This window comes from Protopterus annectens, chromosome 9.part0 (assembly GCF_019279795.1).
Source record: "Protopterus annectens isolate FY-2018-M chromosome 9.part0, PAN1.0, whole genome shotgun sequence".
In the NCBI taxonomy this organism is placed as follows: Eukaryota; Metazoa; Chordata; order Ceratodontiformes; family Protopteridae; genus Protopterus; species Protopterus annectens.
The window spans coordinates 1,246,506,055-1,246,530,849 of NC_056743.1; the positions used below are offsets into that span (position 1 = coordinate 1,246,506,055).

The following is a 24,795-nucleotide window of genomic DNA, read 5'->3' on the forward strand; positions in this document are numbered from 1 at the left end:
TTGTGGATTGTCTTAGTGGCACAACAAGCTTTCCAAGTACAATATCAAGGCTTGCAGCAACCTTTCCACAAATCAGTAGTGACAGTAACTCCCATCCACCAAAGCCCATCTCACAAAATACTATCTCCCCCCCCACTCACCTTTTCCTTCTCACCTATACCCACCGCTGCTATAAAAAAACTGCTTATTAAACTGAAACCATGCTCTAACGCTCATGACGACCTACCCCTGGAATACCTTCAGATGTCTGCAAAAGCCATTGCCTACCCTGTCTGCATACTCATCAGCAGATCTGTCCAGGAGGCCTGCTTACCTACTGTCTGGAAAAAAAATCTTACATTCTGCCCCTCCACAAAGGTGGCAACAACACACATATTTCAAACTTTACACCTATTGCTATTCTCTCCCCCTTTCTAAAATCTTGGAGAAATGCATCTATAATCAACTCTATCTAATTCAAAATCAACTTATTTTCCCACTCAGCGTAGTTTCAGGCCAGGCCACAGCACAACTACCGCACTTGTATCATTCTTTGATACAGTCAATCGAGCTTGAGATACTGGAAAAATCATATTTTCACTCTTTCTTGTCCTCTCTAAAGCCTTCAATAGTATTTCCCACCTTCTACTACTCACCAAACTCTCTCTAACCTAGGTATCTCGCCCTCAACTCTAGATTGGTTTACCAGCTACCCAAGTAGACAACAATGTACTAAATGGCAAAACTCTTTCTCTCCTTTCTTTGAAGCATCCACAGGTGTCCCCCAATGTTCTATATTAGGTCCTCTACTCTGTAGTATTTTCAAAAAAAAACTGAAAAATAGCCACTGTAGAAATAACACATAAAACGGCCAGGACTCCGACTAAACTCTGTATTTATTATAATGGTTAAGCGCTTTTTGTTTGTGCATTCACACACAGACCAACCAATAAGTTGTTAAAAATGCCTTAAATAACCATTCCAAAGCAAATGATGTCATAAATTAACAATTCAAAACATCATATTACTTTAAAGTTCCATAGCATCCATTAAACTACCAATATTAAACACTATTAAAATCTATTAAAATAATTCTACTGCAACTTGTGCATTAAAAAGTCATAGAGCCTACCTACAGAAACACCATAAAGTGAACATAGAAATATAAGTGCATAAACAAAATAAGAATAAATAAACAGAAATAAAAATACATTCCATTATCTAAGCAAAGCTTTCAACTTCAATATACTGTTGATTGCACAGTATGATGGTGAGCAAGGATGCCAACTTTGAGGAAGAATGTAGGCATTTAATGGAAATGTTTGAGTAGGGATTACTCGAAACGGATGTTCCAAGAGCTTATTACTGAAGTGGAGCATAAGAGAAACTGTCATTTCAAACCTATTCTGCATCAGGAAGGCCCTATGGGGCTTCATTCAAGAAGTTGTAATAAGAATATTGATTATATAGATGTTCTTCGTGTTTCACTGTTGCAGTCATTACATTTGTGTAATCTGCTGGCAGGTTGCCCTCAGTCGGCCTGAATAACAAAGTCTTGGGTCCTGCATCGGTTGCTGTCCCTGGTCGTCAGGGGTATAAAACATGCAGCCGACGCCATTTTCATCAGTCTTTCTTGCCGTGCAGTGCCTGAAGCAGAAGCAGTTCGCAAGTGCCAGTCGGCCGGCTCCTGAAATTTTCATTTTCGAGTTTCAGAACCGAAGTCTTCAACCTAAAGCTAAGTACCCCGTTGGGGAAACTTTTTCTTGCTCCTTACCAATGTCAGTAAAAGTTAATAATTGTATTACTTGTGGGAAGCAAATACCTCATAAGGATTTTCATTTGTACTGTATTCCTTGCCTAGGCCCTGACCAGAACGTGCCTTGCTGTCGGTTTTGTGCTAAATTTAACCAACGCACTATTAAGTGTTGGTATATTTTTGCATCAAAATATTTTGGCTCAAGATTTAACTATCCAGAAATGTCTGTTAGCAATCCGACTACCGGAATTCACAAAAAAATGCAAAGAAAAAGACAGAGACTGTCAAGGTCCAAAACCAAGAACGAAGCTTCTCCTAAGCCAGTCGCCGGTACTCAGTGAGGCGCTTTCGCAGCACCTGATACCTGTTACGTTTGATTCGCATGCCTCTACTGGGACCCATTTGGAGTCAGGTATGCCGCAAGACACTTCGCGTATTGAACCCGCAGATGACTCCCCCTTAGATGGGTCCGGAGCCGCTGAGCAGGCACCGGCTTCTGGGGATGTTTTCAGGCCTAAAGATTTGTATATTAAACCAACGCCATCCTCAAAAACAAGGCCAAAACCAAATTCTGTGTCTAAAAACTGACGCATGGACCACGTGCTCAAGCCCCTATGCCTAAAAAACAAATTATCAAAATGGCTGAGGATTTAATTATCTTGATCAGGGGTTCCCAACCCCCTCCTGCTAAGAGGCCTAGACAAGGCACTGATTATGAATCTTCAGATCAGGTTTCCATTTCTTCTGATCAGGAATTATGTATTCCACCTTATGTGGACTCTGATGCAGAAGAATCCATCCCTTCTGCTGCTTCTCCTGAGGATTTTTCTTTTGGAGAAACTTTGCATACCTTAACGGAACATTTTCATTGGGAGAGTCAGGATTTTTCAGAATCCAAAAAGAGGCTTAGAGATTTTCTTCTTCTTCCTCAGCATAGACCTTTGGCTGTACCTCCTGTTTTAGACATTGTTGATGATGTTTTCTCAGAATCCAGCATGGCTCCTGATTCCCTGCCTCTGGCTGCTAGTAAGCCAGACAGATATTACAGGGTTCCTGACTCCCACAAGTTTCTTTTTAAAAACCCTACTGCTGACCCTGAAAAAATTTCTCAGGGTCCCAAGTGTGTTAAGGCGTCTACTGCTAAAAATCCTACCCCTTCTGATAGAGACTCCAGGGCGCTGGATAGATGGGGTAAGAAGGTTTACACATCTGCAACCCTGGCAATTAGGGCTTTAAACTGTCAATTTCAAATGCTTAAATAGCAGCAGCTTGTCATGGGCTTACTGAAACAGAAAATGATGCTGATTTCTGACTGTGTGGAAAATAGAGTTACCGGATTTATTTCGGTGAGCTGAACAAGTTGGAAAGCATACTTTGCAATGTGGTTTTGATTCCTTGGAGGCCTCTTGCAGGGCTGCTGTAACTGGATCTGTGATAACAAGGCATGCTTGACTCAAAGAGCAAAATCTGCCTGATCATGTTAAAGAAAAATTGTTGGATGCTCCTTTACAACAGGACAGTCTGTTTGGTAATAAGGCAGAAGTTGTTTTGAAAAAGATGGAAGACAAAGCTAAATCTATGCAAACTGTAAAAGATTTCATACAAGTGCAGCCACCCTGATTCAGTAGACATTGGCCTACTAAGAATTGGTCCTTTCCAGTACCCACCAGAGCCGGTCAGGTCAAACCCAGACACTCCAAAGGCTCCAGGTTTCAGTCACAAGGAACTTGCAGAACAAAACAATGGGGTGCCTCCACCTCCAAATCTGGAAGTAGTAAGGTAACCCCCTACGGTAAAAAGTCTCAATGACTTTCCCCTGCCATTTCCAAGCACTTATCTTTTGGCAGCCCCTTTGGGGGGAAAACTAGCACTTCATGCACAAAATTGGCATCTAATTACCCAGGACAAGTGGGTTTTAAATATAGTATCCCAGGGATACAGATTTAATTTCCACACTTTGCCAGTTCCAAACAGATGGCCAGATCTGCCTCCAAATCAGTGGGCAGAGGCCCAGAAACAAGTTATGTCCCCCATGGATATGGGGGCTATTCAAGCAGTACCAGAAAAGGAAAAAGGACAAGGTTTTTATTCAGGACTTTTCCTGGTACCCAGAAAAGACCAATCATGGCATCCAATTCTGGACTTATCCATTTCATGGCATCCATTTCTGGACTTATTCATTCTAAATACTTTGCTGGACATTCCAAAATTAAAGATGCTGACTCTACAACAGTTACTGCCTGTGCTAGGCAAGAATGCCTGGTTGGTAACTCTAGACTTAAGAGGCTTGCCTGCATATCCCAATCAGGTAATCTTGCAGAAGATACCTCCACTTCAAAGCAGGCTATTTGCATTATCAGTTCTTTGCACTGCCCTTTGGCTTATCTACTGTGCCCAGGGTCTTCACAAAGTGCCTGATACCAGTAATTGCATGATGCAGACAAACATTCAAATTTATCCTTATCTGGACGATTGTCTAATTCAGGCAGAAAACAAGGACACTCTTCTACAGCATCTGGCATTTGTAAAAAGGCTTCTAACTTGCCTAGGGTACACCATAAACAAAAAGAAATCACAAGTTGGTACCCTCTCAAAAAATTACATTCCTGGGTGCAAGCTTGAATACAACTGCCCAGATGGCTTACCTCACGCCAGACAAACAAATCCAATTGATGACTTACTTCAAACAAGTGGCCACAAAAACCCAGTTATCTGCAAGACACATTCTGCAGGCCTTGGGGTTCATGGCTTCCTGCATTCTTCTAATTCCATATGCAAGACTGCATATGAGGAAACTTCAATGGTACCTAAAAAGCTTATGGAATCAACATTGTCACAGCCTGGAAACAATGATTCCTATCATTCCTTGCCTACAGCACGAGTTCCTATGGTGGGCAAAGGCCTCTCACCAAAACAAGGGACTGTCATTCATTCCACCTCCTGCCACCCAAACCCTGACTACAGACGCATCAAACTATGCTTGGGGGGGCACATCTGGCAGGGCGATGCATTCAGGGCAGATGGAGCCCAAATCAAATGCACCTGCATATCAACCAGAAAGAGATGCTAGCTGTACAGAATGCTCTGACAACTTTCAAGGACTTTCTTCATCCAGGACAACTACTGATAAAGACGGACAACACCACAGTCATGTGGTACATAAACAAGCAGGGGGGTACCAATTCCTACCCCCTTTGCAGACTAACCATGGCCTTGTGGAACACAGCCTTATCTTACCAAATACATCTACAAGCTCAATTCCTGCCAGGAAAGCAAAATACTCTGGCAGACGAACTAAGCAGAAATCTTATGGACCCACACGAATGGAAACTGGATCCGCAAATATTCAGCATGTTGACATGCAAATGGGGGAGCCCAGACATAGATCTTTTTGCTTTACCCCAAAACTATCAGTTGGACAAATTCTGCACAAGAATCAGTCACAAAAAACTTGGAAAATGGCTGCTGTATCCTTCAGCTGAAAAAACCTATCAGTCTATGCTTTTCCCCCTCTGCCTTTGCTCTCCAAGGTATTACTAAAAGTCAGACAGGAAAAACCAAAAATGATTCTGATTGCTCCAGACTGGCCTCGCCAACACTGGTACCCGCTCCTACGCAATATGTCAAACCTTCCTCCATGGTACCTGCCTCAGACACCTTATCTACTGTCTCAGCAGAACTTTCAAATTCTACACACTCCGCTCCAAACTCTGAATCTTGCAGCATGGCTAATCAACTAATTTCACCAGTTACATCTCTCAGCAAACCTGTGATGGATGTCTTTTTGGAGGCTAGAAAGCCTAGCACTAGAAAATCCTATGCTGATAAATGGAAAAGATTCTGTGCCTGGAATCAGGCACAAGGAATAAGCACAGAAATGCCCAATATTCCTCAGATTCTACAATGTTTAACTGAGATGCTTCACAAGGACCTATTTTTCTCTTCCCTAAAAATCCAGGCCTCTGCCATTTCAGCTCATTACAACACAGAGCCTCCCCTCTTTTCTCATCCCCTGCTAAAGCAGCATCTCAGAGGGGCCAAAAATTTAAGACCTCCCAGGAGAGCACCGATTCCTGCATGGGACCAACATTTTGTTTTGGAAAAACTCACCCTGCCTCCTTTTGAGCCAGCTGCTACTGTGGACATAAAATTTTTCTCTTGGAAGACAGCTTTTCTTTTAGCAGTCACTTCAGCTAGAAGGATCTCAGAACTACAGGCTGTCATGGCAGTGGAGCCTTTTATTATTTTCTACCCGGACAGGGTAGTGCTCAGGACCAATCCATCCTTTATGCCTAAAGTGGTATCCAGTGTGGCTCTTAATCAGACCATTCATCTGCCAACTTTTTTCCCAAATCCACATAACAAGGGGGAGAGGATTCTACATTCATTGGATGTACTCAGACAACTAAGATTCTACTTGAACAGGACAAAATCTCTAAGAAAATCTGAGCAACTACTGGTGGCATTTGCTGCAGGGGCAGAGGGAAAGGTCATCTCAAAGCAGACAATTTCAAAATGGATAAGCCATTGTATTAGTTTCTGCTACATGCATCATAGTAAACCTGTCCCCAAGGGGATCAGATCCCATTCCACCAGGGCTGCATCTACTTCTGCAGTCTTTCTCAGATGGGTTCCTACCAGAGACATTCTAGAAGCTGCTACCTGGAGCTCAGTTCATACATTCACCAAGCATTACCATTTACCTCTCTTCTCAAAATCCAGAGCAGGCTTTGCCACTGCTGTCCTGCAGGGCCTTATAGCTGCTCCTCATGCTGTATAATTCCATCCTCCCAACCATAGCTTTTGGATTCTACCCAAATGTAATGACTGCAACAGTGAAACACAAAGAACATAGTACAGTTGTGTACACTTACCATAAATGTAGATGTTAGTGTATTCACTGTTGCAGTCCTGGTTACCCACCTGCCAGCCCCCTACTTTTCTCTCTTAATACCTCTTCTTTCTGTTACTATGCTCAAAAGCTTTTTGTTGTATTTACTTTTATTTGGAGGTATATTTTTGTGTGTTGTAAATTACATATATATATGTGTGTGTGTGTGTGTATATATATATATATATATATATATATATATATATATATATATATATATATATATATACATATTTTTTTTTTCTCCCCATTTGAGGGGCACCTGACATCTGGGGCAAGAAAAACTGATGAAAATGGCATCGGCTGCATGTTTTATAGCCCTGACGTCATGGAATGATTGACTTCAACAATTGGCTAAGCTTCTGGTGTCATTCTAAGGGGATACAGTATTTGTCTGCCTGGGACGACATGATCGACAGTCCACGATGCTTTGCCAGAGATGTCGCCCTTAGGATTCCGGATACTGGCTAAAGCTCTTGCCACCCCTATAGTGCCTTTTTTGGGCAAGGTTCAAATGACAAATTCACCACCGTAACAAGTACAAGCAAGCAAAATCTGAGGGTAATGCTACTCAATGCTAGAAGTCGAAACCTCAAAATGCGCTCACTCGAGGCACTCTTTAAAATGGAGAACATTGACATCTGTGCAGTGACAGAGACCTGGTTCAAAGCTCCAGAGAGCACCCCTGCATTACCAGGTTTCAATTCATACCACACCTTTTGGCCACCTAACCCAGAAAGAAGCACTAAAGGCAGAGGCGTGTCCATATTCATTAAGGATATCCACACCTCCAGGCTAGTTATACAGCATAATGCATCTGAAATTATCCAAGTGCAACTAACTCTGGGCAAGACCGCAATCCAAATTGTAGCTTGCTACAGACCCCCCACCATGCCCCAGTATTCACACTCCTCATTTCTTGATACACTGGAAAGTATTCGGGTACAACCCAACACCCTAATAATGGGCGATTTCAACTACCCCACCATTAACTGGGAAAACTACTCCTGTACCAACTCTTTTGCTCAACGTTTTGTAGAATTCATAAATTCCAACGCCTTGGATCAACTTATTCACACCCCACCAGGAGCAGCAATATCCTAGACCTGGTCATTACCAACATGGGAAACCGGTGTTCCACACCAGAGGTCAATTCCTCGTTGGTCAGATCCGACCACAAGCTAATGAGCCTAGACATCCACATCCCACCCCCACCCCCACCCCCAATTAGGGAAACCATCGTAAAAAAACTTCTCCAAAGCCAAGTTCACACTTCTTAAGACAGAAGTGGCAAACTTCATGACACCTATGCGGACAAACAGTAGAGGTATGACTGCCGAATCCTTCACAAATGCACTTTATAGGCACTTACACGAGTGCATGGATCATGCTATCCCTAATAGAACCAAAATGTTATCCTCCAAAAAAAGGAAGCCAATCTGGTGGTCCTCTGCCATAAACAAACTCTACAACAGAAAAAAGAAACTGTTGCAAAAAAGAGTAAATTCCCATGACTGGAGGAACTTCCCTGGTCAACCTCAGTAAGAAGCTGAGATCCCTCATAAAATCCTCCAAAGCTAGTTACGAAAACAAAATTGCCACTGACTCTAAAGACAACCACAAAGCATTCTATAGCTGTCAAGAATCTAAATGGGAACACTGTGATCTGCTCTGAGTTACAGCACAATGGCACTAAATATACAGAACCAAGTGATATTGCCAACATCCTAGCAGATAGGGTCACTGCTAACTTTACCCCCCCCCTCTCACCCCCTAGAGGGCCCATCTCTATACTGGAAGAATGCAAAGTTCCTATAATCACGGCTGCACAGGTAAAAAAACACTCTCCAAAGCCAAAAACACAGCATCCATGGGACCTGACAATATCCCAGGCTGCGTTCTACACGAACTACAGAATGAACTGGCACCCTACCTAAGTACCATGTTCAATCATAGCCTCACCTCAGGCTTTGTACCCACTGAATGGCGCACCGTGACGGTTATCCCACTCCACAGAGGGGGAGCCACGACAGACCCCGGGAACAACCCCCCATTAGCCTGACGAGCCTGGTCTGCAAGGCCATGGAACGTATCATCGTGGAACTCATAAACAAAGACATTGGTAATCTCCAAACTCTGGACCCCTACCCAGTTTGGATTTGTAAAAGGCAGATCATGTCTCCTAAACCTGATTGACGACTTTGAAGCAGTCACCAAAGCCATAGATGAGGGTAAAATGGTTCACACAGCTTATCTAGATCTCGCCAAGGCTTTCAACACCACCCCCCACCCTGGAATTATAGATAAGCTCACTAAACTAGGTATAAATCCCTATGTCACAAGATGGGTTGCCAACTGGCTCATGGACAGAACCCACACTGTGAAAATAGCGGATTCCAAATCCGACATCAGACCAGTGACGAGTGGAGTGTACTACAGGGTTCAGTTCTGGGTCCTCTCCTGTTTGGTATCTACTTCTCTGAAGTGCAGGCCAACACAGAAGGTCTTTGGCTAACAAAGTTTGCAGATGACTGCAAACTAGGAGCCATAATCGTAACTCCTAATGATGTGGACAAACTACAAAAGGGCCTCACTGAGACAGATACCTGGTGTCAAAGCCATGGCCTGAAGCTCAATGCCAAAAAGTGTATTTTCATCCCCTTCAGTAAAAACTCTGTACCCATGAACTACCACATAGCTGGTTGTCTACTTAATGCTGAAAATGTGATGAGACCTTGGGACACAGGTGGACAGTAGTCTCTCCTTTGATAATCACATCGCCACAGTGGTCAGGAAATCCTTCTACGTGGCTCATCTCATCACAAAAGGATTCTCATCCAGAAAAAGAGGTCATTGTTCCCCTCTACTCATCACTCATTAGACCCATTATAGAGTACAACGCCCCTTTTGGTATGTACCTCACAGGACATCTACAACAACTGGAAAGACCACAGAAATACCTCACAAAGAGGATTAGTGGCCTCAAACAGATGCCCTATGCAGACAGTCTCAGAAAACTACAGCTTTACTCCATCGCATATCACCTACTCAGAGGTGATATCTGCCTAACATACAAAGCTATGTCAAACTCAGAGCTGTTGGACATGCTCCACTTAAAGAAATCCCAATCCCTCCGAGCTACACGCTCTAGGGACCTAAACCTTGTCACCACAATAAACAGAACATGCTGGAGGGATAGATTCCTGTCTCAGAGATTTCCCATACTCTGGAACAGACTACCTATCTATGTCAAACAGAGCTCCTCATTAGCACTCTTCAAGAAAAATCTTGATGATTGGATGGGAAATGGGAAATTCACCCCGGGGATCACTTCTGTGGCTCTGCTCGACAGGGGCACAGGAAAATAATTTTCTTGGGTGGCAAAAGCCAGGGTACATTTTTTGGCTAGGCTTGTATGGGCCCTAGGGCTGTTAGCCTAGTACCTACCTATGAAGCTATGGAAGAAGGGACAGCAACCAACGCAAGACCCAAGACTTTGTTATTCTGACCGACTGAGGGCAACCTGCTAGCAGATTACCCATATGTAATGACTGCAACAGTGAATACACTCGAACATGTACATTTATGGTAAGTGTACACAACTGTACTTCACTTTTACCACCACATTTAACACATTTCTATGAGATCCAAGTTATTCTTGCAAAGAATTAGAAAATAATTGGAGGTATCTATAAGAGAGAAACTTGCAGGAAGGGTCAAAATAGTAGCAAGAAGAGGTGGAAATTTAAAGGCACTACTAGAAAGTGGTCGTCGACCTATAATACAAGGACAAGGAATGTAAAAGTGTGGAATGTGCAGTTTTTGTAAATTTATGCATCAAGGACAGCTAGTCGAAATTAATGGTAAAAAGGGTAAAATAAATTGCAGGCTGAATTGTAACTCGAGCAGTGGTTTATGTGGCTAGGTGTAATCAATGCCCTGCTTATTACATAGGAAAAACGACTAGAGCCCTAAAGGATAGGGTATATAAGCATTTATATGCTATTAGGAAGTCCAAGTTAACTAATGCATTGGCTAAGCATGTGCACATGCATAATGGGCACAGTTTCAATTTTTGTGGTTTACAGCAAGTAAATGAGGAATTTAGAGGGGGCCCTTGTATGTTGCACTTGGAAAGGGCTGAGTTAATGTGGCAGCTATCCTTATATTCCTGTGTGTGGCCCGGACTTGTACTACTTATACAGTTACATTTTTAAAAAGCTGCAAGCATTTCCAATTCTGTTTGGTTTGTTTTTTGATTCTTTTCTCTGAGACGTGGTTTACCTCCGTTCTTGGTCCTTTTGTATTGACCTGAGCAGAGGAACCAGGCAGGGGCATCCTATTTCACCTTTGTTGTTTGCATATTTAGAACCATTGGCAAAGAAAATAAGGTCTTCAGAAATTCAAGGATATAATTGGTGTGATAGTCAAGAAAAGCTGTCTCTTTTTGCAGATGTTATTATTTTATACCTGATAAAACCAGAAAAAGGACATTTCTGTGTTGTGGAACATTTTAAGGCAGTTTCATATCTTTTGAGATAAGAAAATTAATGAAGCTAAAACAAAGGCAATAGCTGTAAATTATGTACCCACATACGAATTGGTTCAGCAATATCGATATTTATGAGGACGTGATAAATGAAGCATTTAGGAGTATAGACTAAAAAAATATTATGGTGTGGCAGCTAGGGATATGTGGGAAGATAATAAACAAAAGGTAATACAAAACCTGAAAAAATGGAAGCTCTGTTATGTGGATATGGATAGCAGGATACAAGCAGTTAAAATGTTTAGTCCCAGTGGTCAGGCTTATTTTATTCAACAAGAGAAGTTTTGGATGGCAGTTTAATAGAGTTGAAAGATTTTATCTGGAATGAGAAGATGGCAAGAGTCAAGTGGGATAAGCTGATTCTTCTAATAGAACAGGGTATTTCAGAGCTACACAGTTAAGGCTCCTATGCATAGCATAAGCAGAAACCTATAATTCAAAGTAGAACGGGATGATGGTGAAACAGGAGGGAAGCTCAAGAAACCGGGAAAGACTGGTATTTTGGATGACTAGCCTTAAGGAGAATAACAGTAACTATACATAATATTCATAAAGTAGCAGAAAGTATTCTGAGAACTAAGCCAACACAAGAATGGAGAAAGAAGATTCTGCTGATAGGGATGAATGTAATTAGTGATGCAGACAATAGTCAAGAAGAGACTGAAGTTTATTGGAGAAAACTGACAAAAGAATCCATGTACTGGGAGCAAATGATTAGGGAGGGAAAGGTAATAAATGGGAAGAGGCCAAGAATTTATTTGGCCTGCAGGCTAAAGATTGCCTGTACTCCGATATTGATCCCTTGATAGGGAAGGCAAAGAGAAATAGGGGATCCTACGCAAAAGACCAGCACTAGTAGAGTTTTAGTAAAATGTAGAACATAAGCTGCTGTTGAAAAAGGAATAATTAGTAGAGCGTATGCAATATTGCATGGTAACTATAAGAATCCGTCAGAGGAGGTTAGAAAGGATTGGGAAGAGAGATTGTTTAAGCAGTTCACAAAGAAACCGTGAGAAGGTGATGTATGCCTTTCTAGAAGCTTTAGGATCTTTGCGTTGAAGTATTTACATAGGTATTTTTATACCCCAAGTAGACTCCAGTGAATTTTTCCTCGGGTAGACCGTAAATGTTGGAGGTGTGATGGGGAAGAAAGAGGTAGTTGGGAACACATTTTCTGGGAGAGTAATGAGTTAGCAGACTTTAAAGATCAGAGGTACTGGGCGTGAGTAAATTGGTGCAACTACGGATTTTTTTTTTCCAAAGAAGCAATTATTAGAAAATGGAAATCAAAATTCTAAACCAACTGTACTAGTAGTAGTGAATATAGTAACAAAGCTAAAACAGCTGGAATTGGGTCCTTTAGAAAAGGGTAGGAGTAATTTCATAGAAAAAATGGGAATTCTGGGAATAATGCATGCAGAGGAGGAATATGGTTTAAAAGTAGGCTTTGAATGAACTATGTAATGACTGACAATGACTGAATAGATTGTAAGTGAATGTATAATGTTTGCAACTAAAATTGTCAGTGCAGTTTGTGCTGTATATTTGCAACTAAAATTGTCATTATGGTTTGTTTTAATTTATAGAAATGTATGATTGCCTTTGTCATATGCGATAATTTAGTAAAGATGTTTCTTGTTTAAAAAAAAGGGGGGGGGGTAGGTTTGGAGCGAATTAACAACTCCTGCTGTGGAATACCAGTCCAGTTTATTTGTGCTTTTGTAAAATTAATATGGTCTCTTCCTTCCAGTTTTTCTGATACAGCAGAAAATCTCAGGTTTTCCCTGTGTGCTCTCTCCTCTATTTCTACCATTTTTGAAACCTGTCTTCTTGAGCAGGGTCATTCTCAGCCAGCGTTATTTTTAATTTTGATCTCTGATTTTTTGCTGTTTTATCAGCTAATCTGAATATCTGTTAAGAGCTTTTTCCAGCCTTTTGTCATTTGAGTTGCTATACTCCTTAAGTGTTTGATTTGTTTTAATCAGCTCTGATCACAATTTGTTTATTTTTTTGTCTAGATTACTAGAAGTGATGTCTTGCACCAAAGCTAGAGCTTGAACTTTTTTTGCTGAACACCTGCAAGATTCTTCCCAGCCAGCATTTTCTGCTCACCTTTGTAGTTGATTTCCTTTCAGGTTCTCTAACTTTCTTCTTTGCTGGCATCCAGGCAGTGCACTTGCTAGCCAGTAACTGAAATTTACCCAAAAAAAGGCAACTTCACTGGCTCTCTTTTCTGAGTTTGTTTTCACACAGGGAGAGCTGAAATTAAACTGTTATTCAGTGTGCAGCCATCTTGTAAGTTCTGAGTTCTTCTTCTTAACATAATTGTCCAAGGGCGATTACCGCAGGTTTCCTCACAGATTGGATCTGCTCCAACAGCATCAGGGGCAAATTGTAGACACGAATTAGACAATTGCAGCTGACAGCCTGGATGCTTCTATTGTAATACCTTTTAGACATTTGTTCCATGTGGATGTATAACGGGTATTTAGGAGGCAAGAAAACTTGCGATTATAGAAACTCTTGTGTTTTCAAGTGGAAGAGATTTTCTGGGTGATGCCTAGTCAGTAACAGAGGTCCCAAAAGGCTTTTGACCCCTCTAGTTTGTGAGCTGTTTAGAGATGGTTTCTCATATGCTTCTATCAAAGTGCATCTTGTAACCATCTTCTCTTCCCATGGATCCCCCTTTCATCTCTTTTTCTGGTTCAACAGTTTATGAAAGGAATATTGCATGCAAGACCCCCCCTCCCCCCCAAAAAGAAGGTTCATCCTCCCTGATATCTCATCTAATCTTCGTTCTTAAAAAATTGGCCTTACCTTCTTTTAAACCTGCCTCTCAGGCTGATTTGCAGTTCATTACTTGGAAGACTGGTTTACTCATTGCTCTGACATCAGCAGATTTTCAGTGTGGGCCAACCCTAACTGATTTTCCATAAAGACAGGGTTGTGTTATGCATTAATCCATTACTCATGTCTAAAGTTGTTTCTGAATGTACCTTGAATCAAGTCTTCAGTCTCCCAGTGTTTTGTTCTGATCAAAGAAACAATGAACTAAAGATTCTATATACATTGGATGTGCACAAGCAGCTGTGGTACTTCCTTGACAAAACAATGCCCTTTAGGAATGCTGAACAGCTGTTTGTCTCCTATACAGGATGCTAAAAAAAGGTCAGCCTGTCTCTAAAACTGTGGCATGACTGTTTTCCTCTGCTGCTTTTTTGTTATTCCTACCATGGTAAATCTCTTCCAGGCAAGGTTAATGCTTACTTGATTAGGGCCATATCCTGTTCAATAGTTACATTACAACATCACTCAGCCAAAAGGCCTCTTAAATCGTCAAGCAAACTACTACTAGACGTCACCAACAGCTACAATAGCTTTGGAGACTCACTATATAGTAGTTCAGTGGCTAAAAAAATGGAATTCTCTCCCCACTAGCATGCAAAACACATTGTCTAAAGCCTCCTTTAAAAACCTTATTAGGCAACATATCAAGCAATGTTGGCAGTGCCATGACTGCTCCCCAGGCTAGTGAAAGCGGATAAGGTACACATACTAAACCTAGAGTACTTGATAGTTTTCACTCTTTACAAACACTGGCTAATGTACAAAGTATGTACTGTACCTGTGTACTATGTATGCATTCAACCTATGTTCCAAATTTCAGCTGTACACCACAAATCAATTACCTTCATTTTTAAATTAATATTTTCTTGTTTGTTCTTGCCACTTTAACTGTGAATGTGCTGCATACCACTGTAAAAACATGTCTATTGTAATTTGTTTGTATACTGATCATGTCTAAATATCTAAATGTATCTGTAATTTTTCTTTGTGGAGCTTTTCTCCCCAGGCCTCTGCTGAAAAAGGGCTTTTTCGGCTCAGTCAGACACCCCCGGTTAACAAATGTAAAATAAATAATAGCATATGTTCACAGAGGACTACAAACTAGATTCCTTGTCAAGGTCCAGAGCAGGCTTCACTAGAACCATTCTCCATGGGCTCCTGATTCTTTAGCCTTCTACCTCCCGGGTAGGTTTAGCTTTGGGAATCAACCCAAAAAGTCACTGTGGCAGTGGGAATGATAAATATAGTGCAATTGTGCAAGTCCTACTTGCCTGTAGCAATAGATGTTTGAATTTATCACTGCCTCACTAGCAGCACCCACCCACCATTCCCTAGATTGTGTATAGTTGAAGTAGGTTTTTACCTCTTTAATACAGTTGTTGGATGTGGCTTTTATACAGAATTGGGACTGGGTGCAAATTTACTCTTGCTAGCTGATTCGGGTAGTTTCCTCTCCTTTGTAGAAGCAAAAGAAAGTCTGAGCACTTATTTCCTCTCTCAGCTAAAGGTTTCCCTCTCAGCATATGTCATACAGTCAGCTGTCAGAGGAAGAAAGAGGGAGGTGAGTCTGAGCTTTTGAAAGCTGGTTGATACTTGAGTGCCTTGGCAGGTATCCCAAAATACCACTGAGGCAATAAGGAATTTGAACTGTTACAAATAAGTAGGACTTGCGCTGCTACACTTTTACCACCGCCTCCCTCTCTAGAAAGTTTTTTGTCAACTTGCATCTAATGCTTGGGGTAGGCACCCCCTCTCTTTCCCTCTTAGATGATACTATTCCCTTCCATTCCTCTGCAATCTCCTCTTGTGTAGGGCTAGTGTGGTTTGTTTCAAGGTAGGGTCTGAGGGGAGTGGTATTAGTCTACCCTGCCTTCGCTCACTGGGTTCCACATAGTCTTTGGGAAAGGTACAGTTATGTAAGATCTTACAATAACAGTAGATATTGTACATCTCGCTGTTGCAGCATTCTTTATACTTTTGATATCCTGCAGAGGCTAGCCTAAAGTTTAGCCAGCATACCAAAGCCTTTACACCTTTCTGGAGTCCTACATCAGACATGTGTCCTACACACAAAGCATAAAGCACATATGTGGCCTACAGATGCCTAATTCTCAGAAGTGAGGTGCCCAGGAGAAGCAGGGGAACCTCAGAAAGGCAGTAACATGCCCATCAAGAAGGGAAACACAATAAGTTAAGGATGTGCGAGACAAAAAACCCTCAGCAAGCAGTAGGGCAAAAGAAAATTAAAATGGGCATGAGGGAGGGACTGAATACTGCAACACTGAGAAGTAGGGTGTCTGCTTTTATGGTAAGATCTTGTATAATTGTGCTATATTTTTCATTATCACTGTTGTAGAATTCTTTATACTTAGGAGGCTGCAAAAGCTCCTGTAAAGTATGGGAGGAGGGAGGCAGAGAAGAGCCCTCCACAGACACATGAAGGGATAGCCCTGGCAAATCTTGCCTTTGCCCTGAAAATGACATCCAACTTATAATGATTGGTAAAAGTGTGAACAGAAGACAAAAGTAGCAGCTTCCAAGATGTCTGTAGTATCCAGATCCTTGAAAAAAGCACCTGAAGAGGCCTCTATTTGATAGAATAAGCACAAACCAAAGAGAAAAGCTGCTTGCCATGAAAAGAATAACAAAAGGAAATGGCTTTAAAGATTTAGGGGGAGATGGTTTGCTTAGACACTGCCAAACCCAATTTCATTGCATGAAAGGAGACAAAAAAATTGCTCAGATTTCCTGATTAATTTTGCCTTCTAAATCCAAAGTGTGTAGGACCTTCTGCTTCTACCTTGAGGACTCTTGACTTGATATTTTGATAACATGGGGGTGCACACCCTTCCCCACCAGCCAGCTCCCTCCAATGCCTAGGTCATTACTTTAGGCCAGGGTGTGAGGGCTGCATCCTTTTGTGCCTCAGGAGTCCACAACACCCCACTCATACTCATCAGAATGCTCTCTGGCATGTTGGCCAGCTCATCTTACGAGTAAGCAAGCCTCTTATAATGTCTGCCAAGGAAATTCCTCTGATGTCTATTAAGTTGGCATAAGGTTTGTAAAATATTTTCTAGACTTGCAGTTTGGGCAAGTTCTTGATGTTGCTGCTATGTATTTTTGTTTACCACCTCCCCCTATTCTCTGAAGGGTTTGTGTAACATAAAAACCTGAGACATCAGAAACCAGTCTTGCTTGCTTGTATTGGAATTCTTGTTAATCTCCCGTATTTGTTGCTGTGTTGTGGAATTCTCAGTTTATTTCACATGTACTTTACTTCCTATGGAATCTTGTGAAGTTATTTTGCTTCTGTTACCTTTTCAGCACTTAACCTTCAGAGGACAAGGACATCACTAACAGCCTGTTTTCATATTTTGAGATAATAAAGCTGTTGCTTTTATTTTAGTTTGTCTTCATAGGTTCAAATTCCAGCCAAAAATGTTGGCCATTTTTCTGTATTATTATGCATTTCTGGTTCTATAAACATGTATTTATTATAGCATAGTGACAGAGGACAAGTAATGTAAATGCTTGTTTTATATGTACTTATTTTAATCTCTGTCCATCTCACTTTTAGCCCCGACTGCCTCACTCAGTTGTTTGTGCACTGTGTAACACAGGGGATCAGGAGGACGAGACCAAGTCTTTTGCCTTGAAGCTGATGGAGTGTTCGATCTGCAATGAGATTGTTCATCCAGGTTGTCTTAAGGTAAGTAAAACCTGTTTGAAAAAGCATTTCATTGCTTTATGTTATAAGTTTCAGATTATTTATTGCCTGTGCCATTGTGATACAAGGTGCTTATACTCCACTCATCTTATCTACCAGTGCATCCTTAGGCTTGTGGGATATAGGTTGGGTTGGTAAGGATGGTTACTTGAAAGACTGCTGTCCTTTTTGGCTGGGGTGTAGGTATTTGGGCACCACTGTTGCTTTCCTACCATAGTTAAAGATATGGTGGCCAGGTTTGTGTTTCTTTCTTTTGGCTAACATGCTACTTAGACCTGTTGTTTTTGCTGCGTCATCAGAATTACAGTATGTACCCCAGAGTATTGTGTGCTTTTCTTGCAAGCCAGTTTTGAGGAAGTGACAGGAACACTGGGGGGTCTGAAGGAAAGTAAGGTAGAAGAGACAAGATTGTGCTTAGGATCCTAAAGAGAGCTGCTGTTGTGTGAAAAGTGATAGCACACTTTCCTAGATCAGTGAGGAAAGGGGATGGTCGTTACTGATTGTAGGTAGGTAGTGGGGGAGCAGGAGCACCTGGTGGCTGCCAGAAAAGCATTTACTAGAAAATGGAAATCAAAGTCTAAACCAGCTAACCAGAAGTAGTGAATATTGTAAAAGAGATAAAAGAAGTGGAAGTGGGATCTTTAGAAATGGATAAGAGCAAATTACATAAGAAAACAGGAATTGTGGGAATAATGCATGCAAAATAATGTTTTAGAGGAACAATGAGGTTTAACGGAGGGCAGGAATTGAATGAGCTATGTAATGTTTGATTGACAACTGCATAGAATGTTATATGTGATGTATAATATTTGCAACTCAAAATGTCAGTATGGTTTGTTTTCATTTATATAAACGAGTGATTGCCTATGTCATAAGTGATAATTCATTAAAGATGTTTCTTGTTTAAGAAAAAAAAAACAGAAGCCTGATTCCATTTGTTGAAAAATGAATGGAGACAGTCCTGAAGTTTAAGTTTACATGATCCTTGAATAAAAAGAGATTTGCAATTTCCAGTAACATCTGGATTGCATTACACTACCATGTCACTGGAAAAGTTGACAGAGACCTCTGTAAATGTGCACTGTCTAGACTTGTGTAAAGCTTTTAACTAATGTCTACTGCAGACTCCTTGCAAAGGTAAGGCCAGTGTGAGTGAATGGTAGCTGTGAGGATGTATGGTGCAATGTTGAGTCAGAGGGAGGGTGGTAGTCAAAGGGGTATGTCTGAGGAAAAGATATTTGCTAATAGTATCTGTCAGAGGTCAGGACTTTGTCCAGTTGTGGTTAAGTTATGATTTTTCTAACCTTGGTACATTGAAATCTGTATCATTCTGTCTGCTGATATAAGGATGAGGGGATGGTAACAAGGAATTTGGGAGGAAATGACAGGCCCGAAGGGGTATGCAAAAGGTTGCAGGTATGTTCTGTAAAGTTATAACTTCATTTCAGTTTTCCAAGTGCAGTGTTGCACCTGAGAAATAAATAATCCAGGACTAGAATATGCACTTGGTTGATGAGGGAAACTTGTTACTTTTTGTGACAGAAACTCTGCATAAGGTGTCTCATAAGGAAGAGATAGCAAAAGCAAACTAAAGAAACCAACTGGCTGGATAAATGAATGGAATGAAAGCCATATTTAAGTGATAATGCCCCTCTGTCAAGTATTGACAGTTGGATGGTGCAGTGATGCAGTGGTAGTGTTGTTGCCTGAGGTTCTCCAGTTCAATTCTCTGCTGGAGTGCCTTCTGTGCAGAGTCTGCATGTCATCCCTGCGTCTGTTTGGGTTTTCTCTGGGTGCTCCACTTTCCTCCCACGTTACAAAGATGTTTTTGCAGCATTTCTGCCTGGGCCTTTTCTGAAAATTGGCTTCTTTCCAAGTTGGACTTTTCCCGGTAAACAAATTGGTAAGGTCACAGCTGAAATACATGTCAGTTCTAGAACTGTTCTAATGGAAAGTAAAATTTGTTTCTGGAAGGAATACAGAGCAGAGCTGTTAGGAGGGTAAGGTGAACAGATTGTATAATATGTCATGTTATTCTGGAGAAACTGACAGAGTTGCATGTCTTTTGAAACGGAGAATGAGAGACTACATTATGCTATAAAAGGGACTAGAAAGAAAAATCAAAGGGACTTATTTTAATCTAGACGTGTGAAAATACTACATGTTCCAGTCCATTCACTTCAGCATCAGGACTGGAATGCCACAAGCAGCAGTTTATCAACACATTTAAGACCTGAACAGGTGTTGAAAACTTCTGTAGTTCCCATAATGCATCACACCATTCCAGGCCTTTTTTTTGCCTCATTCCTACAGACATCAGTTTGGTAGATATTTTCTTCAGCCATATGAAATATATTTAAAGTTATTTGGGCAGATCTTTCCATTTTTTTACAGACAGTATTTATAGGTTCATAGATGTGTAGTAGGCTAATGGCCCTGGAGCCTTTAAAAGCCTAGCCTATAGAAGTACTCTGGCATCGTGCCGCCCAATGTTAGTTCCCAGTGCCTCTATCAAGTAGAACCACTGGAGTGATCCCCGAGGTGAAATTTCTATTTCCCATCCACTCATCAAGATTTCTCTTGAAGAAGGGCCAGTGAGGTGCTTTGCTTGACATGTATGGGAAGTCTCTTCCAGAGCATGGGCAGTCTCTGGGTTTTCAACCTGTCCCTCCAGCATGTTCTGTTGATTGTGGTAATGAGGTTGAGGTCTCTGGAGCGTGTGATGCAGAGGGAATGGGATTTCTTTAGATGTAGCATTTCTAACAGAGCTGGGTCAGACATGGCTTTGTAAGTCAAGCAGAGATAGCTTCTTAGTAGACGATATAAGACAGAGAATAGCTGGAGTTTTTTGAGTCTGTCCATGTAGGACATGTGTTTAAAGCCTAGCATCCTCTTTGTGAGGTACTTTGTGGCCTTTCCAGCTGTTGCATGTGGGGCATTATACTCTTAACCTAATGAGGGAAGAGGAGAAGAGAGATGATGACCTCTTTCTTCCTGGATGCAAAACCCTTGGTAATGAGATGTGCCACATAGAAGTACTTTCTGACCACCCTAGCATGTGGTGGTCGAAGGAGAGGTTGCTGTCAACCTGTGTCCCCAGATCTCTTATAACGCCTTCAGTATTCAGTGTGTTCCCATCGATGTGGTAATTAGTGGGAACAGAGTTCTTCCCAAAGGGGATGACGACGCATTTTTTGGCATTAAGCTTAAGGCCATTGTTTCGACACCAGTCATTGGTCTCAGTGAGGCCTTTCTGTAGGATGTCTGCATCACTTGGGGAGTTAATAATGGCTCCCATCTTGCAGTCATCTGCAAACTTGGTCAGACAGAGTCCCTCCGTGTTGGCCTGGACTTCTGAGAAGTAGATGCCAAACAGGAGAGGATCCAGGACCGATCCCAGTGGGATTCCACTCGTGACTGGTCGGCAGTCTGACTTGGAGTCCACTACTTTCACACTGTGGGTTCTATCTGTAAGCCAATTTGCAACCCACCTAGTGATATAGGGATTGATGCCTAGTTTAGTGAGTTTATCAATAATTCCTGAGTGGGGAATGGTATCAAAGGCCTTGGCCAGATCGAGGTAGGCTGTATGAACTGCCTTGCCCTCATCCACAGCTCTGGTGACTCACTCAAAGAAGTCAACCAGGTTGAGCAGGCATGATCTACCTTTCACAAAACCAAATTGCATGGAATCTAGAATTTGGAGATTCCCTGTATCCTTGTTAATTAGGTCCATGATGATGCGCTCCACAGCCTTACATATCAGACTCGTCAGGCTAATGGGGAGATAATTCCAAGGGTCTGTAATCGCTCCCCCTTTATGAAGAGGGGATGACTGTAGCAGTATTCTGTTTGGTAGGGACAAAGCCTGAGGTTAGGCTGTGATTGAACAGAGCACACAGATGTGGTGCCAGTTCACTTTGTAGTTCATGTAGAACACATCCAGGGATATTGTCGGGTCCCACGGAAGCTGTATTCTTGGCCTTAGACAATGCAGCTTTAACCTGTGCTGCAGTAATGCTGGCTGCCTGGCATTCCGCCAGTATTGTGATAGGTCCTTTGGGGAGAGAGAGGGGTAAAGTTGGCACTGAATCTGTCAGCCAGTATGTTGTCAATATCTGTTGCCTCAATATAGGAGGTACCATTATGCAGTAACTCAGAGCAAACCTGGGTATTACCATGGAGATTCTTGATTTAACTATAGAAGGCTTTGTGGTTGTTTTTAGTGTCTGCTGCAATTCTGCCATCATAGCTGACTTTAGAGGCTTTAATGAGGGATCTCAACTTTTTGTTGAGGCTAACAATGGAGATTTTTCAGTCTTGGGACTTAACCTTTTTCTGCAACAGTTTCTTCCTTCTATTGTAGAGTTTATTAATGGTGGGGGGGGTCATCAGATTGGCTTCCTTTTTTTTTGGAGGAGAGTGTCTTGGTTCTGTTGGGAATGGCTAGTTCCATGCATTTTTGTACATGTTCGTACAGTGCATTGGTGTATGATTTGGCAGTCATGCATCTATTTTCCATTGACATGGGTGCCGTGAAGTTAGCCACCTCTGTTTTTAGGAGTCCAAAGTCAACTTTGGAGAAGTTTTTTATGGTGGTTACCTTTGTGGGGGGGGGGGTGTGGATGAGATTTGGATTTCCATGGTGATTAGTTTGTGGCCGGATCTAACCATTTAGGAATTGACTATTGGTGTAGAGCAACGGTTGCCCATGTTAGTAATAACCAGGTCAAGGTTGTTGATTCCTCTAGTGGGGGTAAGAATGAGGCATTGGAATTGATGAATTCCAGGAAGCATTGGGCCAGTGTATTGGTGCATGACTAGTTTTCCTAGTTGATGGAGGGGTAGTTGAAGTTACCTAGTATGAGTGTTGGGTTGGACCCTAATAGTTTTCAGGGTGGTTAGGAACATAGCGCGAGAGTCTTGGGACATGGTTGGGGACCTGTAATAGACTACGACCTGAATCGCTGTCTTACCCAATGTTAGTTGTACCTGAAATATCTCAGATGCGTTATTTTGGCTACTAGTCTGGAGGTGTGCATATCCTTTATGAATATGGAGACACCACTACCTTTGGAGCTTTGGTCCATGTTCTTCATTATAGAATTGAGCAAGATTATTTTCATGTTCCTCCTCTCCATCAGTAGGCCACTGCTTATCTCCAATAAAGTTGTTGTGATATGCTATAATCCTATTGCATTTTCAGGTAGTATTTGCCATGAGTTTTTGGTCTTGGTGTTGCAAGTTTTTTTATGTTCTTAGAAATGAGAAAAGATAAGGTATTAGGTTTCAGGTAATGTTCAAAATGTAAACTTAAAATTTTTACTGTAATTTACTTATGTCTTGTACATTGTGTGTTTGGTGGTAGAAAACATGGATACTAACGGAGACCTTAAAAAAACTTTGGATCTGGGACTGTTCAGGAAAGAAAAAAAATCAGACTGATACTGAAAAGGGTGTTGCCTTACAATGGTTTTGATGATGATAAAAGCAAGAAAAATAAAAGCAGGTGTTGCAGTGTCCAGTAGAGCTGGAGAAATTCTCTGTTGTTGCCAAGGCCTCTGGAGAGTGCTATTTCTCCACAAGCTGTTTTATTGATAGCCAGTGCTTATACAGTGGACACATCTATTGATACTGCTCATTTTTCTGCAGAAATTTCTCAGCTTGAGTTACAGGTAATTGGGAATTAGCTGTTTAGGAGAATAACCAATTTCTCTTCTGAAAAGGAAATAAATATCTAGGATCTGGAGCACCTTCAGCAGAGTCCATACTTTCTTCCAGCTCTCTCTGCAGTTGTTCATGCATGTCAACTATGCCAGGATGGTGAGGTTACTAGTCAAAGGCGTAAATTGTGTTAGGCATGCTCTCTTCCCCCTCTGGTTCTGGGGAGGCAAGAAAAGACCCCATCCTCATGTACTGTTGCTCCTTCTCTTGGACCATTCTTGGCATTAGATTTATCAAATTTGTGTTAATTGTTGACTTTGTCAGTATTAAGAAATGCTGTTTTGGTCCACTAACATTAGAATACAGATGTGATGTGTGATACCTTTTTTTGAGCCAAATTGTTTCCCCCAGTTATTCAAGCTGCCATGAGCCTTTTGTTAGGAATTAAGCTATTGATGTTATATATAGCACTAAAATATCCACTTGTTCCTAGAAAGGGAAGTATATAATTTATTTCCAATTGGTTAAAAAAGAAATCTTGAAAAGTGTATGTATGAAAAAATGCAGCTCATACTGCAGCACCCCTGAGACAGACATTGTGTGCGTATGAGAGAGAAAGGGAGACTGCAACTGTAGAGCAGGGTCACAATATGCTATAAAAATCAAAATTTGGTGTGTTAAATTAGAGTTAGCATTCTTTTATATGAGAAAATATCACTGAGAGTGCTGCTTTTTAAATACTGCATTTAACATCAGTAACTTGACTTCTGACAAAGGGCTCATGCCAGCCTGAAAGCTCAAGTAATTGCAAAACCTTTATTGGTCCAGTAAAAGGTCTTATACCAGGTCTATGCTCCAGTACTTTTGTGTTTTAGGGGACCAGAGATTTGATGCTGATGAGGGGGTGCTTGCCTTATGCTTTAATACTCTTGAGGACAGTGTTGGTGTCTGACTATTCAACATTTGAGTTTATAGTACCAAAGTAATCATTGGTTGTCTCATCATGTTTGACTCTGACACTGATCATTTTTGAGTCATTTCTGACCATGTTGAGCCCAGGACCATGTCAGCCCCAGTTGTCTTCAGTGCCAAGACCCTTTGTTTCAGTAAAAAAAAAAAAGTTTGGAAACATTACGGATGCAGAGTTCTGGGTTGCTACATACCTCCTCGGAGTTCACACCAGCATCTGTCGCACCCTTTGCTGTTCTTCCTTCTGGTGCCTTGGCCCTTGTTTTCCGAGAGAGTCAGCCTCTTCAAAGACTGTGAATAAGTATCTGACTCTAATTTATCTTTGCATTTGGATGAGACCTCCTTGGACCTCTTCGGAAAGAGGAAATGCATGGACTTCTTGCTGTGTCACTCACACTACATACATTTTC

At 41.5% G+C, this 24,795-nt stretch overlaps 1 protein-coding gene across 1 annotated transcript in view; it reads left to right on the forward strand.

Annotated features, from left to right (window-relative positions):
* Positions 1-24,795, forward strand: part of LOC122810646 (lysine-specific demethylase 2A-like) — a 1,654,939-nt gene that overhangs the window by 1,034,993 nt on the left and 595,151 nt on the right. The window contains exon 16 of the mRNA XM_044082219.1: positions 17,603-17,734. Coding sequence (XP_043938154.1) covers positions 17,603-17,734 — 132 coding nt within the window. The remainder of the gene's footprint in view (positions 1-17,602; positions 17,735-24,795) is intronic.